The sequence below is a fragment of the Teleopsis dalmanni genome, chromosome 2 (genome assembly GCF_002237135.1).
Source record: "Teleopsis dalmanni isolate 2A chromosome 2, ASM223713v2, whole genome shotgun sequence".
In the NCBI taxonomy this organism is placed as follows: domain Eukaryota; kingdom Metazoa; phylum Arthropoda; class Insecta; order Diptera; family Diopsidae; genus Teleopsis; species Teleopsis dalmanni.
The window spans coordinates 194,776,747-194,795,665 of NC_051847.1; the positions used below are offsets into that span (position 1 = coordinate 194,776,747).

General features: G+C 27.5%; 1 protein-coding gene across 1 annotated transcript; it reads right to left on the reverse strand.

Annotated features, from left to right (window-relative positions):
• Positions 1 to 5,414: 5,414 nt before the first annotated feature.
• Positions 5,415 to 17,841, reverse strand: LOC119684407 (putative lysozyme-like protein). The gene is made up of 3 exons (XM_038098448.1): positions 17,149 to 17,841; positions 5,875 to 6,162; positions 5,415 to 5,806 (listed from the first exon to the last, which is right to left on the reverse strand). The coding sequence occupies exons 1-3, from the start codon at positions 17,152 to 17,154 to the stop codon at positions 5,447 to 5,449; spliced, it is 654 nt and encodes a 217-aa protein (XP_037954376.1). The 5' UTR covers positions 17,155 to 17,841; the 3' UTR covers positions 5,415 to 5,446.
• Positions 17,842 to 18,919: the final 1,078 nt, after the last annotated feature.

The window sequence follows — 18,919 nt, forward strand, 5'->3', positions numbered from 1 at the left end:
TTGCACTAATAGGCAAATATGTTGAATTAATTATTGGAAAAAATGTGTTATGTATTATTAAAAGCAAAAATAATAATAACATTTAAAACAATTAAATTAAATATTTATAACATTTATTTCTGACCAATTTATTGATTAAATTGACTTTTAAAAATAATTTATGGCAATTTCGATTGGTAAATTTGGCGTAATTTTTTCAATCGAGATGCTCTTTTAATACACTCTCAGTGCGTTTTCATTTTTGATTCGTATCTGGGGTAAAATGTATAACACTTGAGATTAATTTATAACACTCTAGATATTTTGCTAGAGTAGTAAGATTATCCTGAAATTAACAGCTGTTTTGATTTGATTCGATATGTGTTTATGAAAAATATAAATATCCACTAACACTACAACAAATATGTTAGATTACTCTTAAAATGTTCGATTGGAATGAATTATTTTTAAAATTTGACAGATCGCGATTAAAACTAGTTTGAATCCAGATTTACTAATCGAAAATGCCATTAGTATTAATTAATTACTATGGAAAAATTAATTATAAATAAATTAATAGACATTTAATTACTCAGATGCTAAAAATGCCTCATGGCATTTTCTATTGTTAAATCTGGATTCAATTTGTCCAACTGTCAGAGATGCAGTGACAGACAAATAATTTAAATATAAACTAAAATGAAGCATTAATTCACGTATTGAATCTGTATTTTATTTTAGAAATGATTATACTATTGTTGAATTATATACAAATCTATATAAACTTGGAGTAAAGTATATAATAGTGTATATATATTAACTAACGGAATCGAAAAAATCTTAAAACTGAGTAGGGTTAGCTCACTTATGTACTCAGTGCTTCACTTAGTTCAAATATACACATTACAAAATAAACTATAGCCAAGTTCTTTATTAACAATATTACGAATGGAAAAGCGACAAAAGGAACAGTTGAAGTGACAGCTTACAACACTATAAAAACGAAAACATTAGAAATCAAAAGTTAATAAATGAAATAATGCGGAATAATAGCATTAAATTGAATTTATAAATACTTTTATAGAAAATCTTTATAATAATATTAATATTATACGTCGTTTTCGAAATAGTCCCACAACAATAGATTTAAAAAATTCTAATCGAAATAATGATATATTATTTATAATATTATATATTATATGTTATTATATTATTATTATTATATTATATTATTATATATATTTTTTTTCATACTTTGCGGATATATAGAAGGAATTTCTTATTAGCAAATAAAAGCATTATATATTTTATAACTTAGCTGTCAGGAGCAGGTAGCTCCTGACATCTGGTTTTTAGAGTTTGTGTGATATTGGATAGCTCCAAGAATTCAATCCAAAATTGTTATGTTAACTAATATAGCCGTTTAATCGTAAAATCATGATGAGTCGTAAAATCAATATAACAAGAAAAAAAAATAGAGGATAAAACATTTCTCTGAAATAGCTTGATATTTGGGTGCTATTAAATACGATGAACCTAATTTTCATTCTTTAATATTTCTTAAAACTGAATAATTTTTATCATTTTCAGGTTCGATCAATATTCTAAGTTCATTAAAAAAATTAAATAAATCAAATTTACTTCTTTGATATATTGCTATGAAACGAAATGATCTTTCAGAACCAGATGAAACAGGTGATGAAAAGTGGATCACATATAATAATTTTGTGTCAAGACGATGTTAGTCGAAGAAGGAGGAATTAAAACAAAATGGAAAATCGAGAATTGATGACAAGCAAGTTGATATTGAATGTTTGCTAGGACGGGTACGGGTATCATCCATTATATGTTATTGATTCGAATTGCCATAATTTGTAATTAATGTGTTTGTAATAAAGAAATAAAAGAGATCAATAAAAAGGATATGTGTTGTGTTTCATTATGATAGCTTTAGATTACATATGTACATTCCTTTTTTGTATGGACAAAACTAAGAGAACTTGACAGCGAAGTTTTCAAGTATCCATCAAGAAATTTTGGAATATTAAAGTAAGATTAATGTGAGTCTAACTAATTTCAGTAAAAATAAGAATATCGATGGTGTTCTTCTTTTTAACGATATTATAATCCCTTTGAACAAGAACGTCTTTGGTGTAATTAAACATAGGTACATGGTTTCTTCATTGAATAAGACTCAGAACCTTGGTAGTATTGTAAGAAAATATCTTGATGTCTACAAACTAACAGATAAAATTAGTTAATTGTCTATTTGGAATATATTCAAATATATGAGAATACAGTTTATATTTAATTATATCTAATAATTTGTGAAATTAATTTATTGCAGAAGGTAGAACAATAGTCTTTGATTCAAATATAGTTAAGTTAATTAGCGTTTATAATTAATTATATGAAAAGCTATATGTGATTAAAACCTAGTAGATTAAATTAATAAAATATCTTTAAAGTGATCATAATACTTTCGTTGTTCGTTGTTGGAATCGACTTAATGCTAATAATATCTAAAGAGCCCTTGGTTTTAAATATAATCTGTACCACTTTTAACTAACTTTCCTTTTTTAGTAATATTTTTTCATTTAAAAAAGTCTTAAAAATGACTATTAAAGGAAGCTACTGTAAATAACTCATTATACAATTAGATTTAATAATTTTGTACATCAGTTATGGACTAAGTTCATTTTGGTAATGATCTACTATAATTCATCAAACTAAAAGTCATAAAAAATGAAAATCAAGACAAGATATAAATAAATATTTCATTTGAGTCCATTCCTGCATCCATTATCAACATTCTCTTTAAAAATTTATTATGATCAGTTGAGATCAACTATCACATTTAGTGTAGTTTCGTAAAAAATAAATTATGACCGATCAGTCTAGTGACATTAATTGGTTGTAACCGAAAAATATCTGTGCAACAAAACTGGTAAGTTAAGGAAGTCTTCTCCTTTTTTGCGATAGGCAACGAATAAAAATAGTGAGTGCCGCGAAAATATTTGAGGCGCTTTTCCAAAGACTCGTCTAAGGTAAGCATTGCGTTTGGCTTGGGAAACTAGTTTTTCTTCGTTTGAAAATGAAAGTAGTTTTGTTGCAGAGGACGCAGATACGCGATTATGACAACCGCAAGTACCAAACGATGCGGTTTAGGTCAATGTACGAGTACGTACCAATAGGCGGTCTGATTTCTGTCGTTCACTTTATCTGCTATTGATTGCGCTTAATTCGAATGGGCACATAGTATATGTACTAAACCGTAAAGGCAATATGCTAACACTGATTGAACGGCGGTAAAATCACTCTTCCGTTTTGCGGTGCGTTGTCAAGTCTTTGTGGTGCAGTTTGTGGCGGCTGCTCAGTAAACGTTTGTCTACTGCGCCGGCGTCGAGGATGAGTGAATTCATTTAATTTGCTGTTAAATTGGGTTCGTTATGCATTTCATTTGGATTTGTTAAATATTTCATAACGAATTGTTTGTAAGTTTATAATTTTTTGTTTTTGTGTATTTGGATTGTGAAAAGTTGAATTGATCTGATAAAAAAAATGTATTGTACAACTATTTGAGGGCGATCTGCTTCATTTCTTGGGCTGACATTGAAATACACAAAATTATTTGCATATCACGTTGTGGTTTTAATCACTTTGAATGCATTTTGGAAGGCATTTTTTATTGTTTTTTGAAGAAGTATTGTAACATTTGAATTTATTGGAGATTATGAAGTTTGGAAGCTGGATTCGTGGAAAAAAACAGAAGGTTGTTCTGTATTAACATATTTTTAAGTATCTATTAATAACATAATAATCGGAACTAGACAAAGTATTAGCAATATAATGCTAGGAATTATAAAATGTATAAAATTATAACAATTAAAGAGGAAGTACAACTACAGTGGAGAGTATAACAAGTCAAAATTTCAGAAGAGATTTTATCAAATATATTGAGACGATATATAATCACATATTTTTTTATATATGATATTAAAATGTCTAAAAACAGTGTCTACCATTTATTTCTGAATCCATACAATAATTTTTTAAACAAAGTTTAATCCCCTGAATTGTAAAATATTAGTCTGTAACTTAACAGACAAACGTACATTGTCTAATGCACTCCTTTTGTGAGGTTCTTAGAGATTGTATTAAAATCACATATACTTAGCCCTAAAGATAACATGCTAATCTTGATTCAACTTTCCACGTTTATTTCATTGCCTTTTAAAAATTTTGTAAAGTAGTAAATACAGTAAAAGCTTTCTCAAGCGGACAGTGAATGGAATCAGTATTCTGTCTGGTTAACAGAATTGTCCATTTAAAAGAACTTTAATTAAAATTATAACTGGAAATAAGTGTAATAGCAAGTTAAAGAGATATATTCGTTTGTAAAGACGTCCACTTTAAAAATCTTCCGCTATACATCACTTTTTTACAACGTATGTGAAAGGTGGACGAACAAAATCGATTAATATTATACAAGTATATACATATTTTCTACTTTACGATCTCATTCTTAATCAAAGACCGTTATATAGGAGGAGGATAGATGAACTATGTAAGATATTTAGCAGAATAATATTTTTATATGTCATTAGAATACTTAATTCATATTGGTGGGTATTTACTAATGTGGTTAGTCAAACGGGAAAAGTATTGCGGCACAAGGTCGACAATGAATTTTGCTCCACAAGAGGAGATGTACTTTCCTTTTGCTCCAAGAAAAAGAAAAAACACTTCCGAAGAAGGTAGTTAATGGTTGCCTGTGGCAGTCTCTAGCTTGTAAGATGATGCTTACTTAGCTGTTAAAAAATTTGAGTATTACTAATGTCACAAAGTGGTTTCATAGTGGTTTCAAGTTTAGTGATTGTTTGTAAAGTTTAGTTGTTACTGTTAAAGTTAATATTTTGTACTAGTTTTAGTTTCAAATTATTGTTTTAATAAAGCGGTAAGTCAATTAAATTCAGGAAAGAACTTCAAAAAAAGTTCTCCGATCGCCGTCTGATAACTACTAAGCAGTGATGAATTAAATCTGTAGCAGTTTTTCTTCTTCTTCCAAGGCAACTAATAAGGATGGAACAAAAGTTGAGTGCTATCAATAGGTATATTCGATCCTTTTTAGTATTTATATAATCAACTTAAACATATTATTAAACACTTTGTTTTTTATATTTTAGCAAATAAAAATAAAGTTCTTAAAGTCCAATTGATTTTATTGTTAATGTTATTTAGGTAAAATGAAATTGTTTACTTTTTTGTGTAATTTGTTATTAACAGTTAATAAATGCTATTTTACATTCCTAAGATACTCATAAAATTAATTTATTTATTAATACATTGTTAAAAATACTATTTTTTTAAACTTTTGACAAGAATTGCATTTTTAATTTAATTATTAGTATTGATTAGTATTAGTAGTTAACTCCCTTTAAATTCCTCTGGTATTAGAGCAATAAAATTACTTACTCTCTGTATGCACTACTGGACCACTTGATGAGTGTTTACTGCCGCTACCACCAGATGACGCACCTGACAATGAACTGAATTTGGCAAATGGATGTACAAATCCAGTGTTATGACTAGTGCCATAACTATGTGAATTTATTTGTGCTGAATTGATAATAGATTTGCCCACATCTGTTACTTTTTCACCACCAGCAGCAACAATATTACCGCTAGCACTGAGCGCATAACCACTGCCTTTGATAAGTTGACCCTTCAAGGCGGTCACACCGCCAGTTATGGCTTTTACTGCTTGTAAAATTGTATTTAATACAGATTTTTTGAAAGACCATGGATCATAATCAACAGCATTTCCCTAAAAGTTATTATGGAAATTATATAAATATATTGTATACATAATAAACGCATTAAGATATTTGTTACGTGATGTCCATCTATTGATTTATAGCTGCCACCACCGCCACCACCGCTGCTACCGCCTGAACTGCCCGACGCTATCGATGCGGATGCATGTCCGATACTGGACAATAATCCTGATTTCAATTGTGTAACATAATCAAAACTATTACCCGAACGTTTTTGTATTTGTGAATCTTGTTCTGACTCTGCATGTTCGTTATCCACATCCTCTTCCAGCGATATTGACTTTTCCTCAGCTGCAGGAAAACTGTACGCAAGCAGAGGCAGCGTCAGCAATAATATGTAGAAGAGCTGAAAATAAAAACATGATAAAAAATTTTTTAATTAAATATAATTACTGTTTATTTTGTAATGAAAATTTCCGTCAAAACTGTTGTCACGTAAGTCAGAAACGCAACTGCATTGTTTGCTGCACGAGCAACAGGCAATGAAATTAATTTAGCGCGTCCGCATTACACATACTTTGTGCTCACTTAATTGCTCAACCGCTCCTGTACACCATAGCCGTTTTTTATTAACTCAATTTTTTTTTTAAGTTTTTAACTAAAGTTTTTAAGTTTTTTTAGTTTTTTTTTTTAATGTCTAACTTTCGATAGACATAAACAACCTCCGTTCGCTGCCTTTTTACTGTCAGTAGTCATCCGACAACATTTGATAGCAACGCACCTATTTATTGCCAACTTGTCTTTCATTTTTTCCTGCTGCTTGATTTCCAAAATTTTTTCAATAAGTTTTAAATATTTTAATAAAATAAACATAAATTAATGTCCTTTTATTTCTCTACACACAAATTGCCAGTTGAAGTTTTGCTATGTACGCAGCTGGATTGCGTTGTCAGTTTAGATACCAAAAAAAATGATTTATTTAAAATTTAAACATATAATTTATTTTTTTTATTGCATTTTTAATCTGTCAGGTGAATTTTTTAAATATAAGCTTATATTTTATATTTCATGTTAACATTTATCTGTAATTTTTGTATTGCATCTAACGACATACATTTTATGGTCGATTAATTTGCTTCATTTCATTTAGGAAATTTACGTTGTCGTAATTACTATGACGAACTCTTGTGAAAGAATTTCGATGGTTTCTCAGCTTTATCTACATTTAGCTACGATATTTTTATTCTTTTATATAAACGATATTTTATTAAGTAATCTCATTTAAAAATTTTGTAATTTTTTATGGAGTTAGAGAATTTTTTTTCATCGGATAATTTGCTTTAAGTATTTTGCTTTAAGTCACTCTTAATCGATATTAAAAATAATTTTCAAATATACATAATATATATATACTTGCTTTAGGTATAGATCTCACTAAAAATAAACTCTTGAAATATTTTTTAAAATTTTTTTCAACTCATACCATGTAATTTTATTATTAGATAGACCAAGACTACTGACGATAGGCATTTGGCAATACTCAAAATAGCTGTGTGGTCAGCCAAAAACTATTATAACATTAATTAAAATTAATTAATATAATATAAAAAAGAATTTTTGTTGCTTTAGTTCGAAAAACTTCATTATTAGATAGCGTAATAGTAAAATGCGAACTATGAGATCTATTATGCTGTCACTGGCGATATTCTTATAAGCTTACCTATGCAATTCAAGGCACTTGCTAAATCTAACAATATCTCTTACTACAAAATACCAGCCTCATTGCGTTCAATGCAATCTAAATAGAGGTTTTCTGACAATCGCACGAAATCTACCTATTTGAAAAAGCATACATTTTCACTCTAGTTAACTATGGGGATCCTCTAGTCCCTACTCTAACAGCAGCAGTAATGCTGATATTACGAATAGTTTATTATTTATTTGAAGAGTTTTAAAAATAATGTCAATTTTCAACAAACTTATTGGTTGAATAGATTAGACAAATTTGACTGGTTGTAAGTCATATATTGATATGTTGGTGCTTAGCGATATCAGACAGAGTTATAATCTATTTAGATTCTCAAGTAGACATTTTGGGAAATTGTAGAAGTACTAGAAATCCTATTTCTGAGACAGAACTATCAAACAATTCTAAGGTTTTTTTTAAAGCTTGTTCTCTGATCAGATCTTTGTCAGATTTGAGCCAAGTTTCTGTGTGCCGTAGTTATAGTTATAGTGCTATCTAGCTGATTCGATGAAGATTCAGTTTCCAGCCGTTTATAAAGTAGTGAAGATGTCGGAAATTTGTTCAAGAAATTTTAAAAAGTGTCGAGTTTAAAAAATTAGTGTCGAATATTTTTTTCAATAGATAATTAATGAAAGATATTATTATTAAATTAGAGGTGCCTCAAAAAGCAGCGAAATCTCGAATTGCGAAATTAAAAATAATAGGTAATGAAAATTAAATTTTTTTAATTTTTAATATTTAATAAAATAAATAATAATATATATTAATAAAATTTAATATATAGATAACATTAAATTTTGAAAAATATAGCAAAGTAATATAGAGAGATTTTTTCTGTAAAAAAATATGGAATACAAAAAAAGAGAGGAATAGTGAAAGGGCAGACGGAAGGTAAGGAAAAGGAAAATTTATTCCCTAAATAATTTGGAAAATTGTTAGACTTCCATTACGAAACCTTACTGATATAATTATATATAACATTTATCTTGCAGTTCTAAAGACAATTAATATCTCAACATTTTTGGGTTTCTATACACTAGGAACTGATAAAAACATATAAAGAAGGGGAAACGAAGTAATAGAAAAACATGGAAGGAAAAATGAATGTGAAAGTTATAATCTTTCAGTTTCAAAGACAATTAATATCTCAACATTTTTGGGTTTTTATACACTAGGAACTGATAAGAAGGGGAAACGGAGTAATAGAAAAATATGGAAGGAAAAATGAATGTGAAAGTTATAATAAAAAGTTATGAAGAATGACAATTTAAGAAGAGAAATAAGAACAAAAATATAGAGCAGCAAATAAGAACAAAAATATAGAGCAGGCAACTAAGAACAAAAATATAGAGAAATAATTTCTTTCATTAAATATTATAGTAATCGATCAGGTATTGACTTCAAGTCTAAATAAAATAAAAACATTTCTGAGAAACAAAATGATATACTCCATAGTCATGATCAGACAGATCCTAAAACTATTGTATTCATTTCTTAGTATAATATGGATCTTATTGCAATTTTTTTACTTTTTCTTATATTAAAATGATAACTTTATTTTGCAGTGTATTTATTATATGCGAACAGCCTTAGTTGAGCATGTATGTTTACATTACAACAGTAATAGGTTCCAGTGGTTGTGGGATCTATGTTCTCTTATCAGTCGCCTTTGACAACGAAATGCTGCTAATAACTTCCATCAAAGTTTTATAGTTGGTTATAGGATAGATAATAAGCTTTTATAATAATAATATAAAAAGCTATATAAGCTTGATATAAACTTATTCTGGTCTACAGAGATAACACCAGCAACAACAATAACATCAAAATTGTTTAATTTTTTTGTCATCTAATATGGGACTTTATTATATTGATACTTGCGGATATCACAGATACACTGTATCACCAATAAAAACTACAACTGTAGTAGTGACAGCAACGAAAAAAAAATGTGTGCGATGTATTTTATAATATATATAATGCGTAATACATATAATATATGTTTATAATAATAAATAATATAAAAATTTTATAGCGAAAGGATTTATATTTCTTCTACGTTGAAATAATGGCAAATAAGAAGAAGTATTTGTACTTCTTATAGAAAACGTCGTCTAAAGCATTTTTACTAATTAGTAATAGTAACGATGGAAAAATTATTAAACGCAAAAATAAACAATATAAAATATTTTATATAGTTTATTAAATTAAATAATAAATAAATTTTTTTATTTTGCATTCATTTATATTTAGTTCATATTTAACAATTTTTTTTTATATAAAATCAAGATTTTTTATTAATTTCTGATATATTGTTTATAATAAAAATTTCATTGTATATATTTTCAATATAATAAAAGAATAATAATATATATAATAAAAGAAATTGTTTAAAAAAAAATTTGATTCGTGTAAAGACTTTACTGGCGGTATTTCAATCGATCAATAGTTCGATATTAGTGACTCATGTAGTGTTTAAAATCAAGTGAAATTGCGAAAATCTTGAATGAAATGTATTAAAAAATATATATTTTAATAAAAATGAGATAAACAGAAGCACAAAAAGGTTAATGGGAAATCACAGCTTTAAATTTAAATACTCAAATCCAAAGTAAGTAGTCTGTAGTGATTAAAGTTTAATAGTATTACGATGATTATTGTTTTATTGTGTTAATTAATTTTATAATATTATAGCAACAAATTAATTCGTTTTAAAATAGTTTAAAATTAGTTAAATTTTATTATTTTTTAATTTATTTTTTGTTTTATTACTAATTTCAGGTTTTCTCTCCAAAGATACTCGTAGTACACAATTCTTCGCAACAAGTTACATTGTGTCAAATGTCATGTCGAGCGGCAAGTCAAGTCAAGTCAAGTAATTTTTGATACTAACAGACAAATAAAAAACATATGTAATACAAAATATAATTAAATTAAAAAATTATAAAAAATTTGAAATCTAACAATAAAAATGTTGTAATAAAAGTAATTTTTTAAAAATATAAGGAAATCGTATGCTATATGTTAGTAATATACTGGAATGGAACGGAACAAGTGTACCGAATAGCATGGAAGAGTGTGAATTTTATCCAACGAGTAAGCGAGATTAATATTAAAGAAACGTACGATTTAATGTTTTAATACCAAAAATCTCTAATAACAAATATCTATTTACACTTTACCCCCACTCACTGCCATGCCAAGAGAGAGTGAAAGTGTTGTGTGTGTATGACGACAAATCCAAACAAGAAACAAACCCAAACAAACAATCGACCAGCCATTGAATTCGAAGACGTCTTGTCCGTAAATATCTGAGATGTCTTGTGTTTGGATAGTTGTTAGCGATTTGTTAGAAATTCCGCTCGTTCAACATGTGATTGTGGTAGGTTCGGCCTGGGCTTATTTTTATTGTTGGTATTATTACAAAAATTTACATAAAAATATTTCGTTGACGATACAACAAATATTGCACTGAATTTGGTTAAAAATCAATTAACGAATTCAATAAAAAGTGAAGTTTGGTTAATTTTTTATTATTAAAGTTAATTGTTGGTCACAATAAATGAGGTCAATAATGTGCAAATTATTTTAATATCACTTAACATAATTTTTATCTATTTTTTTCTATATTCAAATTCGAACGAAGTAATTAAACGAGGAGGACTGACATAATATTATGTGACTACTACGAGTTTTCCCATATCGTATTGCTGTAGTTTTTAGTTGTATCTTTTTTTTTTGTATTTTATTTTGAAGTTTTTATATCTGTTTTCTATTTGGTCTTTCGCTATATGTGATGTAATTTTTTAAAAATATTATCACTCTTATTGCTCCCACCTTTCTCTTTTACTGAACATTACTTAATTATATTCAATATACGATATTAAGTATGCTTAAATATGTCCAGATACCGGTATTCTATACAGTTATAGATGAGACATTCAATTTTATATATTAGTTGCATATATTATATATAAATATGAATATTAAACTAAAACTATATACAGAAATATGGAGAAATATATACATTACATTAGGACGAATGAGATCCTCAGGGACCCCAAGATTGATCCCATCAAAAAATACATAAAGGATAGAGCCCTAAAATTATTTGAGAAAACTCACAGACTTACCAACAACGCGTTATCAAATATCAGAATGGTTACAGGCTCCTCGGGTAGGTATGCAGATCTGAGGTCAATTATTGCTTAGTCTGATGAAGTGATAAAAAATAATCCAGTCAAGGCGTAAAGAAGGGTCTTCAAAATATCTCAAGTTAAGAAAGGGCTCAAATAGCTTCAACATAATAATAATATAAAACGCAATGAGAATATTTTCTTTCCCATCCTTTAAAGAAACTGTCATCAAAAAAGTTTTCCGATTTCATATATGTATAATTAATAATTTGAGTTTCTTATATTGATAATATGTATATTAAATTAATGGCGTTATTGTTATTATAATTTCGAGAAATAAAAATATACCGCAATTTATATGATACATATTTTCTATTATAAAAGAAAATCTATTTTAACCGGAAGTTTGTAGATATTTAAAAATATATTCAGCCTTTTTTTGAGGTTTACTTATATATTTAATTTAGTTTTAATTTGTTGAATTGGTCATTATATAGTATATTTATAATATTATATGAGTACATATAGTAATCATATGAACCGATGCAAGAAATACGACATGAACAGAATTTACTGTTACTAAAAATATTAATTTTAATTAGTTTCTAAACTGAGTACAGTGATTCAGTCTGACATACGAATACTCCATAAAAAATTAGGGCACTACGAATTTCATATATTAAAGCCATAATTATAAATATTCTAATCTATGTCTATAACTTCATAAAGCATATTCGATCAAATTGTATCCATGGGTATAGATGGATACCCTATTAATCTTGATTTTTTAGAATATTTAGAAAATATATTTCAAGAACACTGTCAAAAATTATTTTTCCCTCCTAGCACAATCCTGATAACGCCACTGATTCGATGTTAATAAATACTTCGTAGAAAGATTTAAGTACTGAGTTTCAGAGTTGGTGATATATTGTTTTAATAAAGATGGTTAAGAGTTTTCATATTTTATATTAATTAATATAATTTCTTCTAGTAACTCAATATTTAGTTGTTACCAAATAGGTCGCAAGATCTTCTGCTACTATCCATTCCGCTACTATCTATTACACGATTTCCAATGCTATGACCTCCACTAAAACTGCTGTTCTATATTTTATCAGCTAATTTCTGCCTACTGCACATCTAACTAAATTTTCTAATTTCGCTTAACTGAAAAATCAATTTCTTAGCTATAAAACCTTACTATCCTCGTATGTGTAGTTCTTTCAAATATTGAATTACCTATATTTCAATAATACCAGTTAAGTGCTATTTTATATCACAATTTTCGATTCCTTTGTGTATAAAAGGCTCTTAACTTCACCTTATCTATTGAATTTGGGTTTTCCAACATTAATTTTTAATGTATATTATTCCCGGATATGGTGCTAAACTGTTGACAGGTGTTGTGTTTTGCTTGTTGAGAAGTATTTGCTTATAGATAAAGTAAAAAATATTTAATATCATTACTAAAGTTAGTAGTGGGTTTTAAAGTAACGAAAGCGATGTTTTGTTAACTGTGAATTGCACCTGAATTTTATTCATAAAAACTTGAGGTTAAAAATGTAAATCAAATCATTTTGTGACAAATATATTGCTTCATATAATTTCAACATTTTATTATTGCAAATTTTATTGATTAGCAGAACATCACGTTTTAGTCATATATATCAGCAGAGTGATAAATATTTATTACTTTTGAAGGTGGGCATATTGAGCAACATGAATGATTAGGTATACCATATGTGTTTTTCAGGCAGGTGCTAAGCAATATATTTATATTTTTGAGTAATAATAGTTTTAGTAACACATGTATAATATACATGTATATTGCTTTGCAAATAAAAATTAGTAAAAAATTTCTATTTTCTGTTATAGTACCATAAGAGGGCTTTTAACTAATGATATTAGAAGCTTATTATTAAATTTGTTGGGAACAATATACAATATACGTAGGGTTTCCAAAAGATTTACTAGATGTATATAAAGGAAGTCTTTTTTTATATTGATGTAATATTAGATCGAAAATATTAATAACTATTGGTCATTAAAAAATATTAGGAACAGACTATTTAGTTTAGCTGATCATTTGAAATGGTTTCAAATCTTAATAATGAAAAAGAAAGAAGCTCTTCATGCTTAAAACTTCTACCCATTCAAATACAAAAGTAGGAGTGTATGATTTTTTACACATTGAATAAAATATAATATAGAATATATAATAGAAATATAATAAAATATAAATCTAAATAGAATATAAATAAATTTAGCATTGAGTTATCAATGGAATAATATTTTGTTATATACTAACTGAACCTAAATTTAAAAGTACTTTGTATCAAACACTAAATTAAAACTGAGCTTTCACTAATATTTAACCTCTAAAATAAGTAATATATGTTTATTATTAACTCTCTGTATTTCATTATAACCAAAGGAAATGTCTAGTGAATGGCAATGTTTTTATTTCAAAATATAATTCATAGTAATAAATCTAGCTAATGGCATAATGGTAACAGGATCACTTTAAGAGTATTTGAAAAATAACCTTTAAACAGATAATGAAAATAAAAATAGTGTAATGAACTACAAGGAGATTTATATATAGTCATACCGAGCAGAGTGCCAATAAAAAATAATTCGGAGAAATGGGAAAAGGATTAAAAATTAAGTTCAAACATTGAACTAGTCAAAATATCTGTAAAATCATTCATCTTACAGATATTATTTACCAGATAATTTTAGTGCTGTGTTCAAAAAGGTATGAAGTTTAAAGTTTATTTAACTATTAACAAATTTGGTTTATCTTACAATTCTAATCAGATGAATAGGAAGACCGCCTTGGGCTTGTTAAAAGTGCCTAAGGGCTTCGCTTATAGTCAGGGATCTTTATCATAATGAACTCTTACGATATGGTATACTAATTTTTATTATAGAAATTTTAATGTGAAAGATGCTCCTCGCTCGATATAAAATTCCCTAAATGGTAGTTAGAATAATCTTGGGGTTATAATATTCCATTCAGCTCATTAAATGGATTCGGAAGATCCTTATTAGGTGTTTAAGTTTCTTGGTTTATTATTAAAAATATTAGAACAAATGATACGAATAGTTAAATAGAAATTGAAAACAAGAAAAATGATGCTGTGTGTTTGGTTTACGATAATCAGGTTATCGTTCATTATGAGACATTACTACTTGACTGAGTAAATGATTGGATCCTTAACTGTCAGCATTTGAAGCATTTGTGGCTATAAATGATAAAAAGTAGCTCAAACTGATTAAACTGCAAAGTTGTTGTTTTTTACAGACAGCGATAATGAGAGACTACAGGCATCTGGAAAAAACTGATAAGTCTTGGTGGGTACGTTTTGAGGTATCTAAACTCTTGAATAGAGATCATTGTAATACTGATCTGAAAAGAGCACTATGAAAAACGTCAGTGTTAATTGTTCAAAGATAAAATTGAAAAAGAATGCGATTGAAGAGAAAACATTTAAATTAATACAAATGTAAGATATATTTCTGTAGGAAGACGGGCTTTAAACTATACTTCCACAAAATCTCTTGAATAACTCATTATCATAATTCAATGGAACATTTATTAAGGTGGATCACCCAAGTGATTATCGAGTACAAGTGCTTAAGACTCTTACTCGCGTTTTATCAAGGAATGATCAAGGATCAAGGAATGAATATTTGTCAATGTAACTATTTGTAGTTTAAAAGAAAAAAAATTATTTTCAAAGATTTGCATCTTTGTTCTACTTAAATTAGATCAATTAAGACATGAATTCTGTAAGTTGAGGAAAGTTTAATTTTTAATAAAAATAAAAAATATAAATAAACAAAAACCAACTAGATATAAAACATATTAAAATGTGTCCATTTATTTTATATGAACTTGAATGTATTTATATAGTGCTTTTAATATATATCTAGATATTATTTTAATTATTTAATATATATATATATATGAGTATTTAATGCTATGGCATTATTATACTAAAAATCACTAAGTTTCGAATATGCTAAGTAATATTTGAAGCAAAGTTTTTATGGATAAACTACACATACTAATAACTCCTTCAATGTATCTGAAAAGAAAAGTCATACAAATGTTTTCTCATTAAAATTAATTATTAAAACAATTTATGAAAACTTTAAAAGTATATTGAAATAGTAAAATAAAAGTATTCAGTGGTTTGTAATTAAATTTTCAAAATTTTTTTTTTTATAAAAACAAAAAGAAAATTTAATCATCAAATAAACCTTTCATAACTTTTTCAATCATTAAAAAACTTCATTAATTAATTACAACTTGAATTTGTGTGGTTTCTTTAGCAAAACTTTTAAGTCTAAATTATTTGTAGTTAATGCCTGCAGAAATTGGAAGACACAATATGCTTTTTCATTTCAATGGGGAAAAAGTTATATACAAACAGAAATACTTCAAATATTTAGTACGTAATGTATAAACATATAGTCGGTTCGGTTCGAGTAACTTCTAAGAAAATTGCTATCTGGAGATAAAAGTTTGCTGCTTAAAAGTTCTTTTTCACTTAGGACTGGTTAACGTCAGACTTCATTAAATTATAATATATTTTGTATATATAGCATTATATGTTTGTGTTTACTAACGAATAGCAAAAGATTTTGTGGCTTGAAGTTTTATTATGCAATTGCAAGTTGTTGAGTTTTGCTTCGAAGTCATGCAAAACTTTCAGTTTCATAGTTGCAAGCAAAAGCCAAGTCTTGCCTGCAACTCTACTATGTCGACTTTACTATGTCGAGTAACTGCAACGTCTCGTTACCCGCATTTGCAGCTTGAAATGAAAAATAAAAATAAAATAAAAAAATATTTGTATCTGAGGAAAAATAAAAATGCACTTGAACTTGTTGCTGAATAGATTGTCTGAGTATGGTTTTAACAGTTCGACGAAGTAAGGCATTGAAAATAAATATAAACAGCATATGCTCGAAGGGCAAAAATTCATACACACTTGTTGCAGTTCATATTAAAGTCAAAGTAGTTTCTGCAAATAAAACAGCTGAAATATTTTTTGATGACTTATAGTTGATTTTATTTAAATAGTTATTTTCACTTTAAGTAAATAATAAAAATTAATCATACAGTTATTGCGATTTTCTGGCGATAATGTTTGCATTTCATTTGCTTGCAGATAGCATCATTGGCATTCAAGCTTATTTGCAACTCATTTCATACATTAATGAAAAGATATGGTATATAGATAAATATCTGTATCTGTATTCATAAAAATATTTTTATTTTTTTTTTTTATTTTGGTCATTGTCACATTTACTGCATTTTGCATAAGTCGCGCTTTCACTGCGGTTTATAGCACGTAAAGTTACATTTTACACAAAAGTTTAGAGCAAAATTGAGGCACTGAAATCGAAGCGATATTACACATGCGGTAGGTGTATGAGAATTCGGCACAACAGTATCATCAGTTATATCTCATAACTTGAGAGAATTCTTACTTACCTTCATATTTGTCAGTTTTCTTTTTATATCTTAAGTTGAAGTTAAGTACACTAAAGTTAGTTTTTCGTTAACGCGTTATTATTTTATTTTATTTTTTTTTGTCAATAACTTTATTTCGTTCAAGTTTAATTAACATACAAAATATATTCCAATATATTTTTTTATTTTTTTTATTTATTAATGAATTTCATAACCGTTTGAAAAACTGTCAGTTTCGTTTTCAATTCCAGCAATGCGTCCGCTACGTTCGCTTACAGATTCACTTTTACCTGAGCGCGGCTTGTCGTTTGCACCTTTAACCAAACTAAAGCTCAACTTTAACTGTTACTGCTGCGCTTTAAGTCAAGCCACTTGTTGTTGTTGTAATTGAGAGTATCTTTTTCTTTGGTCTTTTACAAATTTTACTTTACAAAAGTATTTTTATTTATTTTGCTTTCTCATTAACATTTAACTTCTTCGCTTCTCTTGGCTTACACAACTTTCTTTCTGTTACTTATTTACGTACTTTTTTGTCGTACCGTTTCGTATCTTTTATCACACACACGCACTGCAATGGCAACACTGGTTTAAGCATATAATTTTCATAAATTCACTGGAAATCACAAATTGATCAAATTTTTTTTTAATCGCACTTTTAATTTCGTATCTTTTGATTTGAGCAGTGCGTATGTTCGTTTTGTTTGTGATGTTGTCGCACTGCAGTCTCGGATTGTTATGCCACTTGTTGGGCTTTGGTAACGTCTTTTAAATAAAACTTCTCCAAAATAATTTTGTTATCTGTGCTAGCATTGTTGTTGGCTCTCTTAAGTTGCAACTTCAGTTGAACACGACTCTTTCAAACTGCTTATTACCAAATATCTAGATACTTTACTTTACTTCACTGATTTGCTAAAATTTGCTCCTATTCAGCTTTTACTCTCGTTCAACAAAAAAAAAAACAAAAAAAATTAAAACATATTTTATTTGATTTTTATGTGTAATTTTGTGACATTGTTTCCTTGAAATTGCATATGTGCAGTGTGTGTTAAGAGTTCATCTGGTGATTTAGTGATGTTGCAATTTGTGCTGTACTGCATTAATTACAGCACACGTCTATATAGTATATATATTTCTTAATAGTAATAATTGCTTTTCTTTTAATTATTTACACATAAAAATAACAAAAGACTTGAGCAACGAACTCCGATAGTTCGATGGGTTGCAGTTAATTTATAAGGTAACGAATTAATTTCATGGATAACATTTGAATATGGAATATTAACAATTTGAATAAAATTTAATTTAATTTTATTTTAAATAATTTATAAAGAGGTTTTTCGTACAGTAATGAATTACAACAACAAAAATTGATTTTATATTATTTTAATTAATTGAATTTTTGGCTGATCATACAGCTGTTTCGGGTATTGCCAAATATTCATCATCAGTGGTCTTGAATATAATTCTTGTATTTAATTATTTGTAAATAATTTTTTTGAGACTACAAGTACCAGGAATCGAACGTAAATAATTTTTTTGAGACTGCAAGTACCAGGAATCGAACGTAAATAATTTTTTTGAAACTGCAAGTACCAGGAATCGAACTCATGTCCTGCCAAATTTGAAGCTCAGAGTCAACGCACCTTAATCAACTGACCCAAAGCTGTACTTAACTTTTATGTTCACACATTTTTCTGGACTTCGACAATTAACAGGCTATAAAAGTTTTATTAACAAATTCTCAATTGTTTATTATTTATTTATTGTTTTAATGACCAAAAATTTTCAATAA

Coding starts and splice junctions, on each gene's coding strand:
- LOC119684407 (XM_038098448.1), bottom strand. Junction 5,807..5,874: donor AATCAATAGATGGACATCAC/GTAACAAATATC, acceptor AATAACTTTTAG/GGAAATGCTGTTGATTATGA.